The sequence below is a fragment of the Elgaria multicarinata genome, chromosome 1 (assembly GCF_023053635.1).
Source record: "Elgaria multicarinata webbii isolate HBS135686 ecotype San Diego chromosome 1, rElgMul1.1.pri, whole genome shotgun sequence".
In the NCBI taxonomy this organism is placed as follows: Eukaryota; Metazoa; Chordata; class Lepidosauria; order Squamata; family Anguidae; genus Elgaria; species Elgaria multicarinata.
In genome coordinates, this window is record NC_086171.1 from 117,175,230 (window position 1) to 117,192,527 (window position 17,298).

Below are 17,298 nucleotides of genomic sequence, written 5' to 3' on the forward strand. Positions count from 1 at the left end.
CAGTGATTGCAGATTGGCAGTTCCAGATGGAGGATCAAAACCAGAGATAAGGGAAGGGGGTGGTGATATTATAGAAGGACAATTCCTGCTGAATCAACATAGCTTCTGTAAAGGTAAGTCCTATCTCACAAACATTTTCGGTTTCTTTGAGTTTTTATTAATAACTGGACAAAGGTGATCTGACAGATATTGGCCTGGTTTGCACTATTGACACGGTCATTGTGATGTCTGAACTCGGTATAGGGTGGGTTGTTGCCATGGTTAACACTACTCACAACAACAACAACAACAACAACAACAACATTATTTCAAAGTCCAAGTAAACAAAGTCCCTCACCAAAGAATCCTGAGCAACTTAGCAGTCAGGAGATAACGGAAAAGGTCCTCTTATGGATTGGTAACTAGTTAAAGAACATAAAGTCAAGAGTATAGGAATAAATGGCCAGTTCTTGTAACTGAGAGATGTAAACAGAAAGGTCTCCCAAGAATCAATTTTGGAGCCAGTGCTTTTTAACTTGTTCATAAATTATTTAGAGTTAGGGGTGAGCAGTAGGGTAGCCAAGTTTGCTGACATCAAATTATTTAGGGTGGTTAAAACAAAAAGGGATTACAAAGAGTTCCAGAAGGATCTCTCCAAATGGAGGGAATGGACATTAAAATGGCAAGTACATTTCAACGTAAGCAACTGTAAAGTGAAGCACATTTGGGCAAAAGCATTTTAACTTCAGGTGTATGCTGATAGTATTTCAGCTGTAATTATTGACCAAGGGGCCTTGGGGTGGTAGTGAGTAACTTGATGAAAATGTTAACCAGTGTGTGGCTGAAGTGAAAAAAGGCAAATACTATGATGGAGCGCCCCCAGCGTGGGTTGCAGGGCAGAGAAAGGGAAAGGAAACTCCTGTGGACTTCTGTTGAGCAATTCTGCTTGCACAACATTAGATTTAGCCTAAAGTGTTAAACCTTAGAATGTAATATATACTAATATGAAGGATCAACTCCATCTTAAGTAGCAGTATTCATTAAATTAGCCCATGAGAGTAAAAGCTTCATCCCACATACCTGCTTCCCTTGGATTATCCCCATAGTGCTAAACTTTTGTGGTTGTGGTTGTTTTTGCTACCGGGCGACAGCAATCCTTTGCATACCAGGAAGTGAGTTTGAGGGGGGAAATGTAAAAAAATCATAAAAAATCAACGGATGATCCAATTCAATTCAAATTTGGTATGCTTAAAGCTCTCCCTAATATCTATTACTGTGCCAATTTTGGTGTCTTTATCTTTAAAGCTTACACAGATGTAAGCATTTGTTTAAAATCCTGTTCCTGCATCCCAGCGGTAGCTCGGAAGATACACTCAAAAAGTAGGGGCTAAATACCGCGAATCCTTTTGCTTTATTGCACAATTAAGGCAGGATGCATGGGAGTACTTCACAATCAAAGCAGATTATAAAATGGAAAACTTCTGAGTCCTTTGCATGCAATTTGTAGTGATTGCACAGTATAACGCTGGTGTGATAAAGCTGTGAGCTCCACAATTTTTCATCTTGGTACCAGCATTTAACATCTACATCATGTATGGGCCACCTGCAGCCAATGGGCTGCATGCAGCCCTCAAGAGCTTCTCATGTGGTCTGCCACAAGTACTGCCCCAGTGCTGCTGCTGCTAATTCTCCAGCTCCGCTGTTGCCACAATTGTGCTGGGAAAGAGGGTATGCAGGCATGATTCTCTTCACATGCCCTTTCCCAAAACAACCCCCTCTGATAGTCTGCCCCCAGGTCCTCCAAACCAAAATATTTTCCTTGGGGCAACGGTACTCTGAAGAGGTGAGTTGATGCTCAGCTCCATTCTCCGCACTTGCTGCCCACCATCATAGATGCAATGCCCGACATATTTTTTGCACCTTAGATGCAAATGCAATCCCTGATGTCAGGCATTGTATTTGGAGTAATCTAAGATGGTGCATTCCAGGTCCATTCAAGGGCACTGTCTCCCCAGGGAAACTTACTGGGGTGGTGGCAAGCGGCTAGTGCAGTGGTGGTTTTGAATAGCAAAGCCACCACTGAGACGTTACTCAGCTCCACTCCGTGCCTGCTGCCCACCACCTTAGGAGTTGGCATGGTTGAGGATGGGCCGTTATGAACCCATGAGCAAAGGCCCAGCAGTCCAACCATGCCTACTTGTTCCATTGCCTGGTCATTGCCTTCTCCTCCTTTGCAGATGCTGACTGAACATTCAGCAAAGTAAGGGAAGACAACACCCAATCACAAATGCCTCTGGCAATGCTCATGGATTTTGGGAAGCAAGAAAGAGGTAGGAGCAGGAAAGGAAGTTAGGGCACAGTTGACCTACTCCTGTGCCTACTGCATAGAACCACTGGCTGGCAGCTATTGGAAGAGTTATCCTGAGATGGGCAAGATACAGTGATGGAGGAGGGGATACTCATGTGGTGGAGGTGCTTTCAACATCTGGCCTTTTGTCTCTGCCTCTTCATCAATTAGTGGTTGATGATGAATTTCATTCAGATGTCTCCTGCTATCATTACCACCACCCCCTTCCTGTTGTCTTAAAAATGAGAGGCATTTACTCATCTTTCGCATGTCATGTAGCTGTTAAAAGACAAGCTTTCTAGTCAAACAGCCTGCGAAGCGTTTTGAGCAGTTGAAATGTGCTATAGAAAAAAGACGATGGTGATCGTTACTAGCATAGCAAAATGGCCAATATTTTGATAGCTCCGTGCGTGCGGAAGGAGGGCTTGCATGCTGTGCTCCAAGTGAGGCAGGGTCGGCCACGCCGTTGCCGAAAGCTCAGAAGAGCCATCGCGGGCGGCAGGGGAGGAGAGGAGCAAAGGCTTATTGCAATTCCCCGCCGTGGGGTGGGCGTGGGGCGCTCTTGATGTTAAGACCCCTTCTCCGCGCCCGCCATCTTAGATTACCCCAAATGCAATGCCCATCGGGCATTGCATTTGGGGTAATCTAAGATGGCGGGCGCGGAGAAGGGGTCTTAAGCGCCCGCTTCTCGGCTCCTGTTCCGAAGCCCCACCTTACCCCACAGGAGAATACGTTTTGGTGAGGAGGCGGCACCGGATCCAGTGGGGCGGGAGCAGGAGGTGGAGGCAGTGGTAGGAGAAACTCCGCTTCTCTGGGTCAGAATTCTCTTTCAGCTGCATCTCAGACTGTTAATTGTTGTGCAAGCCTTTGAGTTTGTCCCTCCAAATAATTGGCATTGACATGGAGGAGTCCTGCGGTTTTTTGGGAAAGTGGAGGAAATCACAGGTTTGAGTCATTGGCTACCTATGAAGCTAACTAGATGTCCTGGGGGGATTTGCGTAAGATGACTTGTCAAGGTGCGCGCGTGCAGCCGGGGCTTATCTGCTTGCATCCCGGGACTTTTTTGTTTCATTTTTGAAGAAAAACATATTCATAATCCCTTCTTGAGCCTTTAAGACAAGATGGAAAAATAAACATTAGGTTGTGCCAATTATCTTCTAAGGCTTCTGCAGATGTCTCGAGTATAGATCACTCCGTTTCTGTCGTCCACACAACCCTCGCAGGCATTCATGCAACATGCACAGCTCGCACCCGTGGGTCGTATATCGAACCGCTTTGTTATAAATGCAGTGTTCAGTTCAAATTCAGCAACAATTTAATGGCGTAGGTGGCCAGACGTGCTTATATTATAAATATGTTTTATACTATGCGAAGTAACATTTTAACATTGCACTTGGTCTTTGGAGTTGCAGATAATATTTTGCTTGTGTTTTTAAAGCTTAAGGTTTCCAAAAACATGGCACAAGCACAGGTGTTCAGAGTAACAACAGCAAAAAACAAAACAACCCCATTTCACTTGTGCAAATGTTTAGGATGTTTGTGCAATCCTATTGTGTCAGTATGAAGTGAATGTGAAATTCCTTGGTTTAAGATAATTCAAATGGTTGGTGTAGTAGGTAGGTTACCACAACAAAATCATTTCCCATGCCTGGTTGTAGCTGGATACAACAATGCATAGCTGGACAGGGACAAGAGGGCCTCCTGCCCACTCCCCTGTAAAACGTTTTGATGAGATGCAAACTGATAGGAGAAGGAGGAGGGGAAGTCATTCACTATTTTTGTTCAACTTCATGCATCTTTAAGCAGTGACATCATATATAGATAGGTAGTTAATGTCAAACCTACTCAGTACCTGAATATTAAAGGGTGTGGAGGATGTCTGAAGAGGAGAGCCCGTAAGTGGCAGCTCCCTCTCATTTTCTGTACCTGAGCAGGGCTAATGTGGGAACTAGTTTTGGGCGCTGTGTAATCCCATTAATTTTGCAGTGATTATTTAAAGTTTGTTCCACACTACAGGCAATTGGGAGGAGATTTGTACTGTTGTTTACACAATTCAGATTTGTACATTGGGCCTGTTCAGACAACATGCTAAGCCATAGTTAAGCCACTGGCTCTTTTGCAGCAAATGGTTAGTGAGCATTTTTAAAACATGTTTAAAACGTGAGCATGTTTTAAACATGTAGCCACCATGGTTAGGCATGGTTCTAAGCCATAATGTTTAGCTCAAAATGTTTAACCACTGTGGCTTAGTGTGTCACCTGAACAGGGTCTCTGTCTATGTTCTGAAGCTAATTTACCTCAAACCACAGTCCAAGCTTAATGGAAATTGCATGGGATACTTATATGTGCCACCTCAAGCTCTTTGAATGAAAGGTGGGATACCAGTTTAACGAATAAATAATTATTAGTGTGTTTCTTTTTGACTAGAAAAACCAAATACTGGTTTTGTTTTTAATGCTGTCCATCCACCATAGGAACAGAAACCACTGGCACAATGGATTTCCTTTCTCCCATGCGCTCCCTAAATCTATAGGGAGGAGAGTGATGGGAAGTCTCATGTGAGTGGAGGTTCACTTTTATGATGTTGGATGTAGCAAACAAGACTTTGCAGGCAAACAAAACAATCACTTTGAGAATGTTGGGTACTAGATAATTCAGTTTTCACCAGAGGTCTTGCATTTTAGTAAAACCATCAACTGTGCTTTGTGACAGAGGATGCTAGTTTCTTTCGTACTGTGTGCTGTCCTGCTGACAGGAAGGAGTGTAACTCAGGATGATGACTGGATTGATCCAACAGACATGCTGAATTATGATGCAGCTTCAGGAACAATGAAGAAACCTGATAAAGTAAACATGTAGTCATTCTTTCGTTGCCTTTTAAATCTGAGGGGCTGTTCAATAATTTATTTAGTTAATGCCTTCTGGGAATCTTGTTCATCTAACCTTTGTTAGATGCCTGGAACGCTTCCCTTTACAGGGTACAATGATTCCCTATGAAATTCATGTAGCATTATGTTTACAAATCAAACAATAATTACAAAGGAAGAGGATATGAAGTGAATAGTACTTGATTGATTTTGATGGTTTCCAAATCCCCGTCTTTATTTCTTTGCATTTCATTGTATCTTCTTTTCCATCTGTTTCTTAAAAAGAAATTAGCCCCAATCCAGTAAATCATGTGCACAGTAGTGCACTCAGTGGAAGATCCATGAGAACAGGAGCATTCTTGTTCATATTAGGGTTTGGAACAACTCTCTATGCTGCATGCACATCCCCAAGTGAGTACATAGAATTGTCCATGATGTTGAGGGAAAGTATGGGCTTCCTGATGAACTTTGGAACCCAAATGAGCTTTGTAGTAGCTATATTTTTCCCAATACTCCATTGCTGTGGAGTATATTGATCCACATAAATAAGATGGAAAATATATCTCTGTGAGCATATTTCACAAACAATGTAATCAAACCAGTTAACTCACATTGGCTTGTTGATATAATTTACTAAGCGTGGATCCATGGGTTGGATCCTGCCTTAGTCATACTTAGAGTAGACCCACTGAAATCAATGAGACTTGATTAAGTCATGCCTAACTTCAGTTTCACTGAACTCACTGGATCCACTGTAAGCATGACTGGATCCATCTCGGTGTTGAACTGCAATGAATAGCAAATTTTGTTGATTTCTCTCCTTATGTCTAGTTATATATTTCTTTATAAATGTGGAAAATGAAGCAGCCAGATTTATCTAAACACGAATCTATACATTGACAGTTGTAGAAATATTAAGAGATGCATATGATTAAAATTACTGCAGGTGATTCAGGGTGATTCTGAAAATAAGGAAGTGCCAAAAGAGGCTGTGAAAGAAGAAAATATTGTGGCTGTTTCCAGGTGCCAAAATAAATTAGATTCTCTCATTCTTAAGGTTGGTTTGCATGTATGCTATTTTATACTGTATGCATTGCAATATATTACTAGATAACCTCCAGATATATAGCTGGTAGTTGGAGTTAAAACTCGTAATTAATTTGGATTGCAATTCTGCTGTGTCAAAACCAATTCGATTTTTGCTATTGAAATCAACAGGAGTAGGATTGCACCCTTACACTGCAATCCTATGCATGTCTTCTCAGAAGTAAGTTCCACTGATTTCAGTGAAACTTACTCTCAGATAAATTTGTATCGATTGTAGCCTTTTTCGTCTGTGAGGAAGTAATTGATATTGAATCTTAATTTATTTGTTTCATAATATAATAAATTGCATTCACTGTTGTGATTCCACTATACAGTTTTCTGGATATATCAAAGTTCTGAAACGTTGCTAGAAGTCTGTATATACGTTTTGAAACTTGAAAACAAGTAAAATACAAGTATGTTCTTATCTAGGCTTCTTAATGTAAATTCAGTTTAATGCAATAACTAGCAGCTTCTGACAAGGTGTCAGAAGCTGTTAGCTATTGCAGAAATCTAAATTAAATGGTTATTTTTCAGAATTGTTTGTCATATAATGGCACAATCCTATGCATGTTTAGACAGAAACATCTCTTACAACTCCCAGCATTCCCTAGTCAGAAGGTTGCAGCCTAAGTTATTTTTTTTAAAATAGCCCCAGTCTGGAGAGCTCCAACAATAAGAGCTCATGCAGATTTCTCTTTCCCCTTGCAGGAGACATCATAGTATCAAGGGTTTGATTTTTACATTAGATCTTCCACTCCAAGAAGAAAGGAAGGGGTACGGGGAGCCTCCACACATGTAGTACGGAATATACATGCTGCAGTTGGGCTCATTAGTATCTGGAATAGCACTCCTACATATTCACCAGTATACCTAAAGGATTGCCTATGTCCACATGTTTCTGCCCTTACATTTCTTTGGGTTTCCCTGGCATCTGAAGTGTGGCACGTGGCTATAGAGGAAGAGGTCTTTAAGTGGTGGTAAACATCTAAGTGTTACTTGCCCCATGAGGAATTTGCTTTTTTTAAAAAAACAAAAAACAGACCTCTTCATTTTGTGACCTACTAAGCTGAATTCTGCTCACCAGCTATATCAAGTCTATGCCTCACCAGATGTTGTTGGACTGCAGCTCCTATCATCCCTGACCATTGGTCATGCTGGCTGGGACTGATGGGAGTTTGTGGGCCATAAGTTGCCCACCCCTGAGCTATTTATTGTGCCCTGCCAGTGGTTTAATAACTCCCTGCTTTTGTGATCCCTGGTAGATAGTGAAACCAGGAGTTTTATCAAGCCACTGGTGGACTGCTGATGGGCCTTATTTGTCTTGATAGGTCACAAGTTGTGCAGGTCTAGTTTTTTAAATAGGTTTTAATACTTGGCTTGGTGTCATATCACTTGCACATGAACAAATTAACTTTTATTTTTTAAGAGATAGAATCAAGCATCATCAAGGGGTGCTAAATTCCAGAGTGCTTATGCAATTGACCTAGACCTGACAATGTATACTAGGTTTATACAACACACTACCCCACCATGGGTTATCATGTTGTCTGAATGCAGTGGTTTTTTCCTCAGGATGGCTTGCTTATTTTTCTCGAACAAGCCGCCTTGATAACCGATGACTTGTTGGGTTTTTCAGGGTGATTAACAAGCCACACTGCATGGTTAATGAGCAACCTTGCGGAAAATGCGCTACATTCAGACAACACAATAACCAACGCTGTGGAAAAATAGCTGCATTCAGATAACACGATAGCCTACCACGTGGAAAACGCACTGCGTTCAGACGAGACGATAACCCACGGTTCAACAACAACCCACACTGGGCGAGTTAGTGTGTTGTGTGAACCCAGTGTCCGTCTAATAAATCTGCAGTGAATCATTGCTTATTCAGGGCAGTCTCTTTGCTGACTGTGCTTACACTATCACTGAGGAAAACAAGCCACAGTAGTTTATTTTCTTTCTCCAGGCATGGTGGTCATGAGCTGCCTGATTAGCAAGCATATTTACCCTTGCCAGACACAGGTTGTCGTGATGTAATAAATAAATAAATAAAATAAATAAATAAATGTCTGAACCTGTAGAGGCTGGGGTGGTTTACAAACCACCCCGAAACCCATGGCTTATTCTAGGGTTTCTGGGCGGTTTGTGAATCATCCCAGCCAGCTACCCTCGACATGTTCAGATGTCATGACAACCTGTGCCCGATTAGGGTAATTATGCTAATTAGGTGGCTCAAACTTGCATGCACGGGGAGGTGGCTTATTTTCCCCTCCATGATTATGTGAACCCACCCTCTGTCTGTCATATCAGTTTTAGGCACTGTATGAATTAAAGAATTGTTATAGGGGAGATGTGTAATAGTGATGCACTTTATTTTTGCAGCTTGCAGATTATGAAAAGAAAGATAAAGCCAAATTCTATGAAAGCAATAGCATTCACATTTTTAAGAGATACTTGAATAAGATATTAATTGAAGCTGGAAGACTTGGTCTGGTGAGTATCTGAATATCAGCTAAAAATTCTGAGCATTTTTATTATTATATGTACTCTCTCACTCCATTGTTCAAACTTCCTGTGCTAATGGTGCGTTAGTTGTTAGGATGAGGCATGCCACGTTTGCCTCAGAGCCCAACCACTTATTTATTCATTCATTCATTCATTCATTCATTCGTTTGTTTGTTTATTTACTTCAACTTTCCTTTCAAGTAATTAGGTAGCTAAAACAAGTTAAATTATAAACTCCAATCAGCATTTTTTTAAAAAAATCTATAAAATGCCAAAACAACATATAGATGTTGTTAGACAGACTTGGTTGTCTTGAATTACATGGGTTGCAATCTGGGATATAATTGAGAAAGGATAGAACCTGTCCTTGCCCTAAATGCTGAAAACATATCCTTTATAAGAAAGCTCTGGGCCTGGGGCTTCTGTAACCATGGTATGAAATAGATTATTACCACTGTAATATAGATGTTGGCAATTTGTGGCCGTCCAGATGTTTTACCCAACTCCCATCTTCTCTTGCCATTGGCGATCCTGGCTAGGGCTGATGCCATTGTGCGATACAGTGGGTATACCATCAAGACACCCACAACTCTGCCTGTTTCAGGGTAACAGTTTTGAATCTTTTGAGTTTAGGCTCTTTTTAGTAGGCAAATTTGTCTTTTACTTTGCACTGAAGAACACAGAAAAAAAATATGAAGCAGAGAAACTACATGCTGTAGTACAGCAGACTGGTCCACGCATTAAGATTTTTTTTTGCCCATTCAAGGATTTAGCATAAAACTGTGACTAGCATGAAAACATCTGTGATTACTTTGTCTACATATGTTTTCAACTACCAGTTCAACAGTTGTTTTGTGTTTTCTTTTAGCCTGATGATACCACTGGGGATATGCATTACGATGCTGAGATCATCCTTACTAAACAGACTTTTAATGAAATTACCAGGTTCCTTAATGAAGAGGGCTGGAAATCAGCTCCTTTAGATGATGCACTTAGTAATATTCTGATCAATTTTAGACATCATGACTATGAAGCTTGGAAATGGAAGTTTGAGGATATGTTTGGGGCTGATCCATATGATGTCTTCATGGTGAGAAAAATGTTTTTTTCCACATGGCACTATAATCACTACTATATTTCTCATTTCATACTATGCTTTCTCACTGGAGGCTGAGCATGTCAGCAGTTTTTTGTATTCCTTCATGCAGCAGTCATGGCTGCATATTTTTTTACCCAGATACAGCCAACTAGCCATAAGTGGTTTCAGAAAAATCCTGATTCTCTTGCCTGTCTGGGAGTGCAAAAATAGAGGGACATAAAGCATCTGTCAGTTCATGATGCATAGCAGGTGGTCTGAGTTCAGCTAGATGGAGAACAAGCTATAAAAGCCCTTAAAAGAAATCATATCTATTTAAATTTAGTTTATATTGGTTTTGATTTTGTTCTAAATCAAAAATAGATTTATGGATATTGGAATATGCAGTTAATAAGTTCACCAACCTGATAATACTTTTCACATGATTTTAATTCAGGAAACCAAAATGAACCATCCACCCTGCCCTCATCAAAAGATTTACTACTACTATGCATTCTACTAACTTGACTACTGTAAACTAAAACTGAAATTGAGTATTTAAATAAATATTTTCATAGCTAAAAAGGAGGGAATCTTTTTTAAAAAAACTTGTCTGTTAAAATTCAGTATTTTACAATTTGTATCTTTTTTTGTCTCATTTTCTAAAAGGTACTTTTATGTATAGTGTGCATTACAGTAATCGTTGCTACAGAACTGTGGACACACATTGGTTGGTTTACACAGCTAAAACGTATTATGTTCATATGTTTTCTCATCAGTTTTGGATGGAACTGGATGTATCTATATAAGGTAAATAGTTAATGCTATTTATTAAAAAGGGATGTGGAAGCAGATATTTATGTGCCCTTGAAAGAAAGCATGTATACATTATGTGGGTCAGCATCTAGCTCTCCAACCTAGATTCAATGTAAGTTAAGGCTTCCACACTCACTACTGTTAACACAGAAAATGTTTTGGTGCATTTGGCTGTGTTTGAATATCACAGTAAACCATGGTTAATCATAATAGGAGGAAAGTTGCGTCTCTCCACAGGCTTGTGCACACCTCCTCCCCCCCCCCCCCCGGCTGCTTTGGTTATGAGGAGTTTAGAAGCTTTCACTTCTGTTTTCAATTCACTGCAGCTTCTTATGTCATTAAAACCTGATAAACTGCTCATCTTAACTTTGGTTTGTTTAAGACAAAATAATTTCAAACCATGTGTTATGAAGCTGGCTTGTTTCAACAAGTCACAGTTAACATTGACCACAGTTAATGGGCCAGACGTTATGCTAAATTGTGGTCAACTGAAATTGGAAGTGAAAGCTTCCACCTTTTTTCCGTATAGTTGCATCAAAGTAGAAAGTGGAAGCATGCAAGCCTGGGGAAAGGCTAGGCTTGTTCCTGTCATGATGAATTCTAGTTTATGGCAATGTCTAAACACAGCCATTGGCACATTCTTCTTTCATTCTGTCTGATTTTAATAGAAGTACAGTAGTTTTTAACTTTTCCCATTCTATATGTCAGACTTGCACACTCAACAGAGTCTAAAAATGAAATGGATGTAATGATTTTGTTCAAGTGTTGTCTTTGTTATAGATAGCCTTTGCTCAGCATCAAGCTGAAGTGGCAAAAATGGGAAATTTTGATAAAGTGTGTGCTGAGAATATTCACTGGAGTGATGGCCTTCTGGGTGAGTGGTTTATCCCTTTTGTTTTTCTACTTTAACGCTTCATATCAGTTTTTTTTAAAGAAAATTTGAAAGTAAAGCTTATTTTTAAGGTAAGGTGTTTTGACAGAAGACATGAAGCAGTTCTGTAGAAGTTCAACATCTGTAAAAACATCCTCTTCTCACCTGCCCCCCCCTGTCTGTTTCTTACATATTATTCTATATTTGAATATTAGGAACAACTTAACTAGGTTATTCTTTCTGGTTAAAATCAAATCTCTAAAATGAGACTAAATGTAATTAAATATTATTAGGCATCTATTAGAAAACCCAGGTCTAAGTTCTTGGGTCATTCTTGAACAAGCTGTAAAGCGGTGCCATTTCCCGTAATTAAACAGCTGAATGCTTTGTCCTTCTATCAGATCTTGTTTCACTTCCTCCAGAAAGACAAGAATGCAGAAACATTTATTTCCTCCTCCATGTGTTGCTCTGACATTTTATTCCGTATGAGTAACATCTTCATTAGATCTCTTTCCATTTAAGACTTAAAATTATTTTTAGGCGTGTTTTGGAGAATCAGTTAGTTGTAAAGTAATTAATCCATCCTTATAACTGAAATACCATTGCTAGTTGTGTGTATAGCTGTATTTGTGAACCGCCGAGAGAGCTCCGGCTATTGGGCGGTATAGAAATGTAATAAATAAATAAATAAATAAATAAATTTTCTTGCTCTTTAACTACAGAATGGTTTAGAAGTTCATGGACTTTCCAAGATGATCCTTGCCAAAAATACTATGAAACCCTATTAGTAAATCCAGTATTACTCGTTCCTCCAACAAAGGTATTTTCCATTTCTATCCCAGCCATTTGTATTTTGTTTCCTAGTGAAGGTGTCAAAATCATTCTAATTTTTGTTGCTGTCAATTGTTTCAGGCATTGGCTGTTACATTTACCAATTTTGTAACGGAGCCATTGAAGCATATAGGGCAAGGAATTGGTGAATTTATTAGAGCGCTCATGAAAGAAATCCCAATGCTGCTGCAGATTCCAGTGCTAGTCATCATAGCAGGGGCAGTTTTGGTATGTATATGCACATCATATATGGGACCTAAAATTGCACACACAAATTAAAAATTGGGATTAAAGATGCAACTTACTGTGGATTTGGACAGCTATTTGACACAGGTGAGGCTATTAGGGAACTGCTATCACAACTACCTCTTCCAGCACAAAGGGCAGGAGGGGTAACTTGTGCCAGAACAAGCAGCAGTGTTTCTAGTAGCTTCTTTTTCAAGGGGAGTCCGAATCCCCTCCTGAAGTGTCCTAGAAAACGTTTAAAATGAATGCACTGTAGCAGTATAAAATCCTGAACAATGGTACATAATTTGGTATTTACTTCCGAGTTCACTGACCTAAAACCAATGGTTAATACTCTGATCTACATCTATACTCTGGCTTGGATGAATTTAAAGGAGGCTAAAAATATAATTGCTTCTTATATAGGACACAATTATAGAAACACTAACAAAACACGTAACATAAGTAACAATAGTTGATAATGTAGAAAAGCTCGTGAGAAAATAATCTTGTTATCTTAATGAGGAATACAAAAATGTAAAGTAGGGGTGAGCAACTTGTGGTCCTCCAGGTGTTTTGGCCTTCGCCTATCAGCCCTAGTCAGCAGAGGCAATGTTAAGGGATGATTGGAGTTTTAGATCAAACATCTGGAGAGCCACAAGTTGCCTATACCAGTTAAAGCATATTTGAAGAGTCCTGTTTGTTTTCAAGGTAAAACACCGCAAAAGCCTATGTAAAAAGAAAGAGTGGAAACAAAATTTTATGTTAAGAGTGCTTACAAGGGTGTCTCTGCTGTAGATTTTCTGCTACGGGGCAGGAAGATCAGTTACTACGCTAAGGCAGTTAACCTACCAGGACAGACAACCACCTCCTGCACTTCCCCCAAGGCATGAGCAAAAACAAGAACAAATACTGTATCAACGACAGAATGGTTCGGGCGATAAAGGTGGCTACTTGATGGAAGACAATCGCTGCATCGAGAGAGGGCCTTTTGATAGAGGCGATGCTTCAGCAGAAAGATACAGGCCCAAAAACTCGGAAGGTGGCAGCAAAGCCAACATTGAGGTTTTACGACCAGGTGATATGGTAGATACACCAGCGGAAAAGCATACCAAGTTGGCTGTCCAGGTAATTCCAGAGACATAGCTTTTAATTCAAGTTAAACTTTTTAAAAAGTTAAACTAAATTCAGGTTAGTACTACAGCAAATTGACTCCAGCGGCTTTCTTTTTTTAATTGCGTGTAATAAAGTTTCCAAATTGAAACACAACAAAAGAAAATTCTCATACAAGTAAATGCTCATGAGAGTATCTTTGTCAAACAAGGCTGCAATATATCGACTAGTACTTTTGGCATTATATTTGCAGCACTTAAGAGAGCATTCCTAGGGGGGGCATAGGATAGTTTGGTTTCCTAGTTCTGAGCTTGGAGACAGGAAACGGTGCTCTTTGCCCCCTCCCCGCTGGCATGGAGATAACCTTGCTGGCTACCTTTCCGCCCTTGGAAAATAGAAGAAGAGGCCAAGGTGGCTGTGTTATGCTGTTTCCTATGATTACCAAGCCTCCTTCCTGCCACAGCACTGCTGCGAGACTGGTGAAATGAACCGTCTAGCTTAAATACAGGGTGGCTGGAGTACAGAGCCGTTGCTCTCCTCCCGCCCTGCTTTGGATACTTGGCAGCATCCGAATTTGAACACTGCTGACTATCTGGATAGGATTGTGCCCTAAAACTATCTTTGTGGAGCTGCAGTGCACTGAACTGACCTTTAGGGGGGAAATCTATTCTAGATTGAATATTCAGTGGAACTTACAGTGCAATCCTATATATGTATACTCACAACTAAGCCCCACTGAGTACACTGAGATTTACTTCCAGGTAAATGTGAATAGGATTGCAGGCTTAATTATTTCATCTTGTATTTCAGAGTAAACTGGTTTCAGAAGAAGAAAATTCACAAAAAGAATCAGAAAAAAAGAACAGTGAAGACCACCCGGTAAGTTGATATAGAGTGGGTTTGCAGGGAAAATGTGTTTTACCTAAAACTCATTTATCTTTTAAATGTTTCTAGAAAAACTTTCTGGTGTACTAGAATATTTAACTAATTCATATTATTAATATAGCCTGTTTATAACCATTGCCGTTTCGGACCTTGTGTTGCCTAGGCTAGCATAGCCATCAATTATTAAGGGCACAATCTTATCATGTTAAGACAGAAAAATGTCTTATAACTCCCAGCATGACTGGCTGGACATTGCTTGGAGCTGTAGGACTTCGAAATAGGCATAGGAATGCACTCTAAGTGGGGTATTTTTTGTTGATGTTCGATTTCATATTGTATGTTCTGTAAATAGTTCACTGATATAAGTAACTTCTTGCAGGGTGGATTGTATTCTAAATCAAACGATCTGGCTACTGATAGAATAGTGAAAAACAGCACAGATGAAAGCTTGGATGAAGCAACCACCATTGAACTAAACAAACCTAGCCACGTACAAAAACCCACAAAAGGGAATGGAGATGAAGCAAAATGTACCGTTAATGAGGACAGGAGCAAGACACAAGATGCAATGGAGACCACAGGGTTTAAGAGGAAAGAGAGCAGCTCATGTGGATTGGAAGAACCCACAGAGAAAATTGCAGAAAGTTTGGGCTTTACTGTAAGTTTAACATACAATCTCTCTTGTGTATCACAGAAAGGAGAAGTACAGCTTAGCTAATTACTTTTCCTAACGAGGTAGCTGTGTTGAGAAAACAGTTTCTTCCCCCCTCTTGTCAGCTTCCTGCCACAGTTGGAAAGATACAAACCACAGTGCCAACAAGCAGGTGGTTTGACTACCGGCATTCTATCTTGTTTGTGTGTGTGTTTAAAAGTACTTGTCGCATTCTTCCCCAGACACAAGAAGGGAATGGAAGCTATGTATACTGCCCTCTCCTCTTCCTTCAATCAGATACATAGCACCTTCCAAAAGTTCAGTAAATGCACATTTATTTAAAAAATAGAAGTGACATACTCTCGTGTTGACATTGAAGTTTTTTACACTTCTGATGCCACTTCTGTCAGGAGGGGAAGGAAAGGCAAGTCACATCGAGTAGACAAATACCACTTCCTTCAAACTCCGCTTCAAAGTTCCATTGTGTTGGTTGTAGTATACTGAACTAGTCTTCTAAGGAAAACTAAATTTCAACTGACTAGAGGAGAGGTAGGCAACGAGGTTTCATGGCCATTCATCACGGATTGTGGAAGCTGCAGTCTGTAACATCAAGAGGGCACAAGGTTGACTACTGTTGGACTAGAGAACATTTGAACCACTTCCTTAGAATTAGGCATAATGGGTTGGATCCAGACCTCATTTCTGCCAGTGGTAACATCCATTGAGCAAACTCATGCTAGTGGAAATAATGTTTGCCAACTCCCCCTGCACTGCTTTATGCCCTCTAAAAGTCTGTTCTAGAGGGTTGGAAGGCCCTCCAGAACAGTGTGGAACATGGCATTGGGGACTGCAGAAGAGGGGGAATTGGCAGACCACAGTCCCCACCGAGACATATTTTTAAATAACAGAACATTAAAGTAAGCGTACTTGGAATAAGCGGAGTAGTTTGCCTATAAGTATAGCATTATATGTTACACTCAAGTGTGTGGAGCAAGGCCCTTACATTTTTTTTAGGATAGCATGGAAGGTCCAGCTACTTAACTTTGCATATCAGCCATTTTTCTAACTCTATTTCCACTCCATTTCTCTCCCAACAACAAAAAAACATTTCCCATGCAGGGTTTGAGACGTAGGTTTCGAAGGGTCACATCTGGAGTGGAGGGAAGCAGGCAGGAGGTAGTTACAACAGATTGGCATGGCAGTGTGACAGTTGCTCTGGGTTCTTGCCTCCTACATATTTAAAAACAATAACATGCTATAGTTCATAATTGAAGAGTGTGTGTTTGTTTTCTCTAGTCTTACAAGAATGCCAAGGCGGTGGATTTGCCTATTTTTGGGTTACTATTTAAGGCTTTAACTCCCTAGTGGAACAGAATTTATGGTTTGAAATAATTTGGGGCTTGCAAATACATCAACCAATAGGCTTTTCAACATTTAAATCTTCTCATTACAGGAACAAAATCAGAGGAACACTGCTTCCTGATAGAACTTCACTTTTACCAGGGATTTTTTTAATGCTTCTACTTAAAAAAGAGAAAACAATGAAGTGGCCATTCTTGAATCCAGGGAATGGTTTACTTTATCACTTGTCAATACTCCACTACTTCATTGCATATTAGTTAGGATAATACAGGCACACTGAGATTTAAATTATGTTTATCAGCGATTTGTTTCCATACAGCAACTTCAACCTATTTAAAAGCATCTTTTGGAAGAATCATATTCTGACTTGAATTATACATAATATGTTCTAGGGGTTTTATATTTACTACTTGTCATTGAAATAAAAACTTCAATATACATGTGTTTCATGGAATTTGTTGTATATTTTAAGCATCCTCAGCTATACTTTAGCTGCAGCAGATTTTCCTTACCTCTTCTAATCTCATCAAGATCAGTAACTAATTTTTAGCAGGTATTATGTGTTAACTTGAGCAAGGCCTGAAGGGCCAGCAGCGTTGCATGGAGGTGGAGACTAAGGAGCCAATGCCTCTTTAATCCTGTTCTCTCAATATGATGGCTGACATATGCTTTGTAGGGTTT

General features: G+C 40.0%; 1 protein-coding gene across 4 annotated transcripts; it reads left to right on the plus strand.

The window, feature by feature from the left end:
• Positions 1 to 42: 42 nt before the first annotated feature.
• CLCC1 (chloride channel CLIC like 1) lies at positions 43 to 17,056 on the plus strand. Of its 4 annotated transcripts, none has more exons than XM_063135383.1 (13): positions 43 to 113; positions 5,039 to 5,173; positions 6,140 to 6,250; positions 8,665 to 8,775; positions 9,656 to 9,877; positions 10,532 to 10,672; positions 11,459 to 11,552; positions 12,272 to 12,369; positions 12,462 to 12,608; positions 13,404 to 13,733; positions 14,529 to 14,597; positions 14,983 to 15,261; positions 16,709 to 17,055. In XM_063135383.1, exons 2-13 carry the CDS (start codon positions 5,042 to 5,044, stop codon positions 16,736 to 16,738), a joined length of 1,764 nt encoding a protein of 587 aa, XP_062991453.1. In that variant the 5' UTR covers positions 43 to 113; positions 5,039 to 5,041; the 3' UTR covers positions 16,739 to 17,055. The 4 variants fall into 4 exon arrangements, with proteins under 4 accessions (XP_062991453.1, XP_062991461.1, XP_062991437.1 ...); XM_063135391.1 differs by lacking the exon at positions 43 to 113 and adding an exon at positions 2,978 to 3,064; XM_063135367.1 differs by lacking the exon at positions 43 to 113 and adding an exon at positions 3,167 to 3,271 and having other exon boundaries at positions 16,709 to 17,056.
• Positions 17,057 to 17,298: the final 242 nt, after the last annotated feature.